Source organism: Ascidiella aspersa, chromosome 7, assembly GCF_963924565.1.
Source record: "Ascidiella aspersa chromosome 7, kaAscAspe10.2, whole genome shotgun sequence".
NCBI lineage: Eukaryota > Metazoa > Chordata > Ascidiacea > Phlebobranchia > Ascidiidae > Ascidiella > Ascidiella aspersa.
Window position 1 is genome coordinate 2,952,831 of NC_139453.1, and position 11,396 is coordinate 2,964,226.

An 11,396-nucleotide genomic window follows, 5' to 3' on the forward strand; every position below is an offset into this window, starting at 1 on the left:
TGCTGTTTTATTAAATGATAAAGCTTTCAAAATCACATTTTTTTTCAAATGCTTTATGTGATTAACTTTGTAAATTTGTGCTAAGGTTACTCTATTATAGGGTAAATATACCCATATTCCACACACTAGGCCGAGGGTTACCATTTTTTTTCCTGAAGGGTGGGTAAAAGTTGGGCCTGACCATCGCAGGTCGGTTAACTGTTAGGATGTACGAGCGCAGACCAGGTGTAACTCTTTTGTCAATATTTATTAACTTTATTAAATTATCTTTAAATGAGGAAAATTAAATAATCATGTAGCGAGCTAAAAATTGTCGTAGCGTTATAAATTTCATTCACTACTGACACGTGACAATACTTTAAAAAACAGTTACAAAGATTCCGAAATTCAATGTATCAAAAATAAACGAGCAAAGATAGACATTTTATTTCATAGACCTTTTTAAGGCATTTATCTGTTAAACTTGTTGTTTTTGTACATGGTGTGGCATGAAATGTTTTGTTTTTTTACTGTGCCGCAAGCTGAAAAGTTTAGGAACTACCGATTTAACTTCTCCCCCATCCATGGAATTTTGTTGCGAGAAATTGTAATTTAAAACTTTATCCTACCGATATATTTTTGTTTAAGGATAAGGTTAAATATATTTAATTAAAAAGCCAGAAAATTGTTTTGACGTTGTAACTACCTTATAAAGTGCTATTGTCATACACTTTTTTTGTGTAAACTATAATATTATATTCTATGAAAAAAAGTTATTTTTTTAGCTATAACTTTTTTTGTCTATACTTAAACCATTGTATCGTTTAATATATCTAGAGAATATTGCAAAAACCAGTAGAAGGTAGACAAATTTACATCATTTTTGTCCAGCGTACGTCTATTGCAACCAACAAGAAACCTATGAACAGCTTTACGATGTTGGAATCGATTACCTCAATCTTGAGGGCTCCCTCCGGTGGATGGGCGATGCCCTTATCACCAAGGTCACACCACAGCTTCTTGGCAAGAGGTAGGTGACCATATTCGCTAATTCAAAGCGAAATTAAAGTCATTAGGTTAGTTATTAGGACATTTTGACAAAGGTCGCTTTGAAATAAGTGTTTGTTTTACCCTGGAAGTGGCCCAAGAAGTTTAATATTTGAATTGAACTCTTGCACTATTTCGTTTTTACACTGCTTAAGTTTTTATTTTAATCCTTTAAACTAGGGGTGACGAAAACGTGGCCCGCAGGTTTTTGGAAGCACATATCTATGAGAACATTTTTTTTGTAAAATGAACATCACAAAAAGTCGTTACAGGTCAAGGCTAACAGACGAAAATCTTAGTATGCAGTTGAGAGTTGCCACATCGACAGTTCGTCCTAATATCAAGTGCTTAGCAAAGCAAAAATGTTTCCAAATTTCTCATTGAGCAACAAAATTCATTAAATGTTTATTTGTTATTTTTTATTATTTCATATTTCAATATTGCTTTAAATAATTTAAGCTGTATGGTTCGCATGGGTTTCGATTAGTTTGCTTTGATGAACAAATGTTTGTGATTTTAACAGGTTTTATATTGTAGGTAAAAACTTGTACTCAGCGTCGTCAGCGGTAACTGACAAAGTGGCCCGCGACAGCAAATAGGTTCGTCACCCCTGCTTTAAACCGTGTTCTTGCCAATATATTAAGGACAAATACCAAGTTTTTAAAGTGTTGCTAGGAGAAAACAGTGCCTAAAATACTTTATACTTAATGTGCCACAAGCTAGAATGTTTTAACACCACATATTTAATATGCACTGCCTGAGATACCTTGGCCATTTTGTTCGTTTTTGTTATCATCTAGCGGTAGCAATAATTAACTATATATATATATATATCTCAAAAACTGGACTCATGGCATGCTGCACGATTGTCCTTCTTCTTGTGTTGACCTTCATAACACTTTTCTCTAGTTTCTAGCAGAGACTACTTCAAATTTTGCCAAAAAACTATATTTTCGAGTTCTTTTACTATGTAAATACAAATTTTTTTAGTCCTTCACGCAATTAATCTATTGTTTAGCTGCATATTTGTGCACAAGTTCACTGGAAAAACTTTATTTTATAAATTTATTGCTTTATTAAGTCGTATTTTGACGTAACTTGAAAACTGTCAAGCAAACAAAAATCTAAAAAAAAATTCGCCTCAGAACAGGGACCATACAAACTTTGCAATAAACAATTTATACATATCACATCACACAAATACAACATTTTTTTATGAACTAACTAAGCCAAATGCTTGAAAAAGAACAGTTTTATATCAAAATATCTCTCTTGACTGAAATGTAACCTGTTGTGTTTTCGTTCAGACCGAACGCTTACACGCTGTCGAAGGCTTTAGGGGTATTATAATTATTGGTTTAAAGTTGTAGCTAAATGTTGCGTTTTTGTTTCAGACCGAACACTTACACTTACATTTTTTTTACTTTCCTTATCAATTTCTCCCCAAGGCATTATTCCTGTAAAATTAAGTAAGTGACGCAAATAATTATAAATCTGGCTTTTTTAAATTGGCCTGTGTAATGAAACTTAAATCACTGATAAAGACGAATGAAATCATTCAACCGATTAGGGATTTCATGCAAGCAAGGCCAGTTTGGAGTGCAAACCACACCGCAGTTGCATTTCTAGCCTGGCCTTGATTGCACAAAAATTCTTAGTTGATCGACTGATTCTGATAATCCAGTGGTTCCCACATTTTATGGTTTGCGGCACCCATGATTTCTGTAGTGTCACTAAAAACAGAACTGGGACATCGCAATTAAATTTATGCATGTAGAAACATATCATTTGATTTCTGTACCCAAATCATACACAAAAAGTTGTATTAATAGGGTTTTAAAAAGAGCGATAATTATGTTTTTAAGGAACTTCAATTACCCATTAAGCTTCCAAATGGCACCCCGGTTGGGAACCACTGGGTTAGTCTATTAAAGGCTTCCGGTGTACTGCTTAATAGTGTTTCAAATTTCACTGCATAATTATCTTTCATAGCAAAAATTACTGTTTTTTCTCCAGGGTTGGTGTACAAACGTGTACGGACCCACCGCTTTCATAATAGCGTACGCCAAGGGTGTGCTTCGTTCTGTGATTGTCGACAACTCCATAACCTGTGACCTCATACCGGTCGACTTTGTTGTCAACGGCGTGATTTGCGCGGCGATGAAGATCGCTTGTGACTCAGCAGAAAGAAGGTGCTCGCTCGGCTACGAGAGTGACAGTTAGGGATGTTCAAAGTAGAATCCCAAGGTATTCTAGAATAATAGGTTTCGAATCTAGAATAACGAATCCAGAATAGCGAATCCTAGTATATTTTTATTAAATTATTTAACCTCGATTTTGTTTGGGGAAGGGATTAATCTTAATCTACCCCACAGGGCCCACAATCACAGCAATAAATCGCCCAAACAATTTGCTAACATGTGTACATTATAATAAAAAAAATCTCCCATATGTTTAACATTCTTAACAACTGTCATTTGAAGCAGTTGTGTAAACTGTAATACGTCAACTGTCCAGGTTGTTGCCAAAACTTTTATTTTGCCAATAGTGAGTAGAATGCAACACTGCACACAGAAGTCTTAAGCAGTTCGGTCCTGAATCTTGGCCTAAAGTTGACCTTAAGTTACCCTATAGCGCATTTTGTGGACGGCCAGAACGTTTTACAACGTAATGTTACTTTTGCAACTTATTGGCTTTAGGGAAATTGCGCACTCCACACCAGACTTTACACGTTAGTCGCTCGCCCAATAATGCTTGATTGACACTTAATTATTAGACGAACGTTATCGCCAGACGCGGTAATTGGTCGCCCGAAAAAACGCTGACACTGCACTACCAGGTTACATTTAAAGTAAGAACTATAAATTGGTCGCCGCGGCGACATGCCAACTTACCACACGCGTTTGTGCAATTAGGCGCAACAATCCGCGGTAAAACATTAAATTATATCGGTTCCAATTACCCGAAATAAACGGCAGAATTGGATTCGATATTCTACTTTGAGCATCCCTAGTGACAGTGCAGTTTCATCGCTTGGGGAAATTGGCTTACAAGGTGTAAATACAGATAGATTACCAAGTAATTCCGTTTTTGTTTAGAACATAACGGCTGGTGTTGTAGTTAGACGTATAATCAATATCAAAGAATATACAAAAGTAGTTGCATTTTATCGGCTGACAAGACCATGTGAAAATAAATAAAGAATTATTTAAAACATTCGCAAAATGCTACCTACGTCTGTATGGGCTTTGATATATATTCTACGACTAACTGCAATTTCCAACCATTATCTTTAGAGGTTTTTTGAAAAGTTTACAAAATGCTATTCACTTATGCATGGGGCTTGATATTCATTCTACATTTTACTTTGTTTTAAATTGTACGAAATTATTTTAAGTTTGAGAAAAACGCTGGTATCTGACCAGTGTTTAAAAAAATCTGTTCCAAAACTGCATTTTTACTCGTAGTCATTCTAAATTACCAAGAGGTTTTTAGGTTGTCTACTATGAATAACTAATTCCACCTAAATTTATTGTTGATCAATTTAAAACTTAACCAGTTAAATACGAATTTCCAGGGGATTCATCTTCGGACAATGAAAGCACCAGTTCCTTTACTTGCGACCGAGTTCCGAGGGTTAATGGATCACTTCCCATCTACCACGTCAACTCTGGCATCAAAAATGGCCTTGCTATGGACCGCTTGAGTAAGAATGGACAACTTTAACTAAAAGTGTTACATCAGTAAATGTAGGTTTTAGTGTTTCTCAACCAATGGGAAAAATTGAGTTGCCATTTTGATTTTGTTGGGTTGCAGACTGCAGCAGTTCACATGTTTTAAATTCCTCAAATAAGTTAAGCAAAATTTGAGGGAAATTTTAAGGCAAGTCCAAAACATGGCTCTTATAAATCAAACGTGACTTTATCAATGCTGATGTCTGTAAAACCAGTGTTTTCTCAACCTTAGTGACCCAAAATCCAAAGGCCGTTTGCTTTAGTTGAGTTGCCGACAGAAATAGTTCACAACTTCACACGATTGGATTTTTTAAATAAATTGCCGAAGCAATTTGAAGAAATGGCTCATAACAAAGATTGAATTAAATTTTGGGTAGCTAAAGCTTTTATTCGCTTGCATAAAGTTGAGTTAAAATAATTGGGTCGACAAAGCTTTTATTCGCTTGCATAAAGTTGAGTTAAAATAATTGGGTCGACAAAGCTTTGATGTGATACTTGCTCTTAATATTTGAATAGTTGCAAAAAGGTTGAGAAACACTGATTACGATTATAACTTTGCCTGGGGGAGTTATATATTAAGTAAATTTGAAGTTTTAAAATAAATCAACCCTGATTGATGAGATTATTCACCGTAAGACACCGCAGACTCATGAAATCTGTCGATCAATTAAGCAAGGCAGGTTAGAAAAACAACTAGCCTTTAGTGAGGTTCAAACTCATGACCTCCGGTTATACTGGGACCGTTGCTCTACCAACTGAGTTACACAGGCTTAGAGGGGAGCGAGTTGACAAACAACACCGTTGATGCATCCTGTTTGTAAAGGTAGCCTGTTGTGGGATTTGAACTCACCACCTCGATCATACAGGGACCGTCGCTCTACCAAATGAGCTGCACAGGATCAGAGGGGAGCGAGTTAGGGTTATTTCTCAAGAAGATAAATTCTAAAAATAGTTTATTTGAATCGCATAGTGTATGGTTTAAAAAGGATAGTCTTGCGTAGTCTTACTTAAGTCTCAAATCCGACTCCGGCATAAAATGCGGTTTCTGCGAGAGCCAGTCCGGATCCGACGCTACAGCTTGTATTTCACACGTTTATTTAACGAAAACTAGGTAGATATGTTCAACATACCGCTCGTAGTGTGTCATATAATTCATTAACCTATAAGGATAGTCTTAACTTAAGCCCCGTGTTCTCTACTCCAGCAAAATAAACCGACTCTGTTGAGTCCCGACTCCACAGCCCTTCCAGTTTCACTTGCAAAGAACAATGTGGCAGAGAATCCAAGCGACCCATTCCGTGCACCTTGGGTGTTATGCACCAATAACAGGTGAAATAGATTCTTTAGTTTTGCTTTTGTGATTGTCACATTTTATCAAAAATTGTTAAATATAGTTTTCCAAAAAAAAGTTTCTAGGAGAATTTTAGCATAATATTAGTGTTATCCAGAAACATAATCTTAATTGGTAACCATATTTGTCTAGTTCTAAATCCGGTAATTAAGTGGCATTGCTTAACATTAGGAGTCTTTCTAAAAGGCCGTATTTGTCTAGTTTAAATAAGGTAATCAGATGGCACTATATAAAGACAAATTGTATCAAATAGCTTTCGCACAACCAAAGTAGAAAAACGTTGCAAATCTTTTTTCAGCTTTGACCTGATGAAGCACGGTTGTGCGAAAGCTATTTGCTACAATTCGTTTTTATAAAGTGCCACCTAATTACTCTATTTAACATTTAAGAGATATAGTTTTCATTATTCCAACACTTTCGGCAAAGGTGTGTTTATTTAAACATTTTATTTATTTATATGCAGAAAGCTGTACGAGCTCACCACCTTTTATTCGCAAACTATTCCTGCCCATGCGATGGATGCCGGTCTGGCCCTTATGAGGAAAAAACAAAAGTGAGTTATACTCTCAAATAAAGTCTAAGCAGATGCTAAAAACTCTAGTTTGCCACCTATGCTTTATTGTGGATTGAACAGTTTTGAAATTTTTGCTTTTCTTGAAATTTTCGTTTGTAGAATCGTGCAATGTTTTGTCTAGTTTTTTTTATTTATTTTTTTTAATATTTAAGGCCCTAGTCTAGATGGAACTTTATTTAATCATTTAATATCTAGCTTTTTGTCAACCTGTCTTTACAAATCTCTACTGTTAAGATTTAAACTTCCTTTATTATGTTATAACAATTGTCTGTTGTTTTCTGGATTACTTGTTTGAATGACTATCACCATTTAGGCAAGAATATAGGATTTTATTTAGCTTAGAATTATTGGTCCCTGTTCACAAAAATACTTTATTCTGAACCCAATGCTACGCTAATCCTAAAAAATATAATGTTTAATTTCAGAATGGCAAATACTTACAACATTTCTTAATTTTTTCAGAATGGCAAGACTCAATGAAAAGATCATGAGCGCCATGGAAGTGATGGAATTCTTTTTTACGACGAACTTTAAGTTCAGCAACACGAATGTCGATCAACTGCGTTCCTCACTGAATGCTGAAGACCAAAAGGTGAAACATGAAAATGTCTTTTACTGCAGAGCATCTAATCATAGGGTTAACATTTGGCTCTTGTTGCACGTTTGTCACAAATTATTTGAATCTTTAAAAGCGTTTAAATGCCTTTGAATTGATTTGCGTGTTGAAAAGTCTTTGTAGAACGCAAACTGAATATGTAAAAAAGAAGATATCTACTCGCCCTAATACACGTTAATGACGACAATAACTTCAAGTGGATGGTAGCAACTTACTATAGACTTTGTTGTCCGAGTCATAATCAATCATTTATAAGTTCTAGACTAGTTATTAATAGAGAAATATATTTCGCCAATCTGGCATCATCAGTCTCTGAAAAAAGCCCTAGATTTTGTGGAACCTTTTTTTTCGAACGTTTTTTGAACAGTCTTTGAATTAATTTTATGCTCGGTATAAGTTATGTGTTCAGAAAGTGCTGTTAAAAAAACAATGAGATTAACTGACGATGATACAAGTGTGAATCGAAACGTCTTAATCAAGATGATGTGGATTTACTCGACCTTGTTGGCTTTAAAACTCATTATCAAGCTATTTGTTAATTGTTTCTCAGGCTTACAACCTTGATTGTGGGGTTTATCAGTGGGAAGATTACTTCACAACTTACATCGCCGGCTGCAACCAGTTCATTCTAAAGCAGAAGAACAACGATCTACAATCGAAACAAAAACTAACCAAGTAAGGGACTTTATGCTTGTGGAACTTTTGTTTAAAGCCAGAAATTTTGATCGTATAAATACTTCCATGTTTATTTGTGACATGACACCGTAAAACAATGCATTTTTCTAAAGAAGATTCGCGGTGACTTCATTAGATCACTTTTTCCACCAAAATATCGAAATCCCTAGAACAGTGGTCGGCAAACTATGGCCCGCGGCCCAGATGTCTGCCGCGAGTTACTTTTGAGCAGCTGAGTGATATCATGTAGTTCTGGGCCGCGTGATAGCCTTACATTCATTGCACTTTATTGTAAATATTGGTGTGGCATAGAATTTTTCATTTGGCTCAGTTTGAAAAGACCCACGTGCCCAATGTGGTCCTAAATGCCTGTCGAAATATATTTTTTGTCAACTTTAACTATGTGTAATTGAAAAATGTTTCTCGCTTCGCGCGTATATTCTTCGTTGTATAGTATGTTTTATAATATGGTATGGCAGAGTTTTGGGCATAAAGGCGCCGTGTAATATTTCACCTAAAAATCAAATATTCAGAATCCGACACTGCTTCGTAGTGGTTTTAGTGGGCCTACAATAGCTCTGAAAAAAATACTTTGGGCCGCGACAAAAAAAGTTTGCTGACCACTGCCCTAGAATTCGTAGTGGTTTCATTAGATCACACTTTTTTCGCCCAAATATTGAAATCCCTAGAATCTACCTTCATATTTGTTGATATCCTAGTTTCGCCGATTCATCACCGAATTTCCTTTTTAGGTAAAACTCTATTGGATGGTTGGGCCCGTTTTTTTATGTTTTTACTTTTGGCTGTCTGATAATATCAGATTTATCGTATCGCTACTGGTCCGATACTGACGTAGTATCGGCGCCAAAATATGTCCATTTAAGCTTTGTTTGTGGTCTTATTAGAAAGTATTACACAAAAAGTTAAAATAAACAAAGTTTATGAGTTTTATCTTAAAATGCGATTAGATGGCTGAGCCCGTTTTAACCTTGTGTTTAATTTGTTCAGATTGCGTTTGGTTGAGAAGTGCTTCTACTCGGGAGCTGCCTTAGGAGTTTGCGGACTCGCCGTTGCAAGTGGATTGACGAGTTCGCTCTGGCAACTCACAGAGTTCATCGGCGACTCACTCGCCCTTCTATAACTCCACAAGTATGCTCTTTGCGTTCGATTTTATCGCAAAATGATTCATTGTGTTCTACATAAGCCACGACTTGCAAAACCTAAAGTGGGTTTTACCTTTATGGCATGCAAAAACCTAAATCCACGACAAACTGTATCTAAATGTCTCAATATTAATAATTTTTCATGGATAGTGCGTATTTAAGTTTAAAACGATTGTGTCTATGCATATTGGTAATACAAATAATTTCTTTTCCAATATTACAAAAAGTTTCGAGGCTCACTTGACATTCTCTCGGGGCTTACAAAGAAGCATTGAGCGGTTTTATTTTCCCGCGTGTAAAGCTTTCGTTTGGTTCGAATCTCATCGCAATAGAGCTCTTTGTATTCTGGGCTTACACAGCTATGCAGAAGGTATGTTGTACAGGAATAGCAAATATTTCAGTGTTGTCATTCATTTGTGCAAATGCTAACTTTTCCATTTTTACTGTGTAATTATTTCTTCGTTATTGTTCTGTTTCAAAGTTTACACTTTACTTTATACTTGTTCTTTATTGTTAACATAGACTTTGTTTTTTCTATTTCAATGCCTCCTAAATGTAGGTAACTGTAAAATCACAACGATTTCAATACTGTGTAGAAATGCATCGTATTTGTAAATAAAGCCGTTTTTTTTTGGCATGTTTTATGGTTTAGTTGCTTTTCATATTATACTGGAATTAATAGTTGTAATATTCTGGTACTTTTCTGGTTTCCACAAATACCACAAAATGGCTTCTAAAAAAAATGTATTTTTTGTTACTAGGGTAAAATTATAAATGCAAAATAATTCGCGAATCTTAAAGCTTCTTGTATATCTCTTGGCCCGCTTTATTAAAGTTGCTTTAGCTTTATTGATTTAACGACAATCAGGTGGCAGTCTTACGACTGAAGAAAACCTTTTGTCGCGACACCAATTACAGCGTGTAACAAACAATTTTAAGGAACAACACGTAATAAATTAATACTGGACACTGGAAAGAATTTGCATCAAAATCTACGAGAAGCTAACAAAAAGTCATGTACAGCGTTAAATAAAATGAGAGATTCAGAGCAAATTAAATCAGGATGTCCAAACAGAATGTAACTCAACAAAGTAGCATTAGACAAGGAAAACAACGCAGTCGGTGACATTACAGAATTATCGACAAACAGAGAACAAATTGCGCTCATTAAAACGGACCTTTCGGCGGTTAATAGTGGACACTCAAAAAACAAATGTATTGGAGTTTCAGAAGCTCCGCAAATACAAGTACGAAACGTATATGTTATATTCAGTGGACTGTGGCCTAATCTCAACATGCAAAGGACAGCAGTAATTTTAGGATTCTTTCCGTAAAGGTGGTGTGTATTGGTCGATTTATAGAAAAAAATACGTTTAATATTTTTTAAAAATATTGAAACTGAAGATACAGCCCGTAATTTCGCCGGGAGACTAACCTTGTGTTTAATTTGTCAGATTGCGTTTGGTTGAGAAGTGCTTCTACTCTGGAGCTGCCTTAGGAGTTTGCGGACTCGCCGTTGCAAGTGGATTGACGAGTTCGCTCTGGCAACTCACAGAGTTCATCGGCGACTCACTCGCCCTTCTATAACTTCACAAGTATTCTCTTTGCGTTCGATTTTATCGCAACACGATTCATTGTGTTCTACATAAGCCACGACTTGCAAAACCTAAAGTGGGTTACCTTTATGGCATGCAAAAACCTAAATCCAAGACAAACTGTATCTAAATGTCTCAATATTAATAATTTTTCATGGATAGTGCGTATTTAAGTTTAAAACGATTGTGTCTATGCATATTGGTAATACAAATAATTTATTTTCCAATATTACAAAAAGTTTCGAGGCTCACTTGACATTCTCTCGGGGCTTACAAAGAAGCATTGAGCGATTTTATTTTCCGCGTGTAAAGATAGCTTTCTCATCGCAATAGAGCTCTCTTTGTATTCTGGGCTTACATAGCTATGCAGAAGGTATGCTGTACAGGAAGAACAAATATTTCAGTGTTGTCATCCATTTGTGCAAATGCTAACTTTTCCATTTTTACTGTGTAATTATTTCTTCGTTATTGTTCTGTTTCAAAGTTTACACTTTACTTTATACTTGTTCTTTAATGTTAACATAGACTTTTTTTTTCTATTTCAATGCCTCCCAAATGTAGGTAACTGTAAAAATCACAACGATTTCAATACTGTGTAGAAACGCATCGTATTTGTAAATACAGCCGTTTTTTTTGTAGGCATGTTTTATGGTTTAGTTGCT

The 11,396-nt window shown here is 35.5% G+C and overlaps 1 protein-coding gene across 1 annotated transcript; it reads left to right on the plus strand.

Moving 5' to 3' along the window:
* Positions 1-206: 206 nt before the first annotated feature.
* Positions 207-9,117, plus strand: LOC146137281 (fatty acyl-CoA reductase 1-like). The gene is made up of 11 exons (XM_083393821.1): positions 207-225; positions 871-1,009; positions 2,334-2,367; positions 3,043-3,238; positions 4,604-4,732; positions 5,627-5,679; positions 5,965-6,089; positions 6,575-6,664; positions 7,148-7,277; positions 7,852-7,976; positions 8,985-9,117. The coding sequence occupies exons 1-11, from the start codon at positions 207-209 to the stop codon at positions 9,115-9,117; spliced, it is 1,173 nt and encodes a 390-aa protein (XP_083249947.1).
* Positions 9,118-11,396: the final 2,279 nt, after the last annotated feature.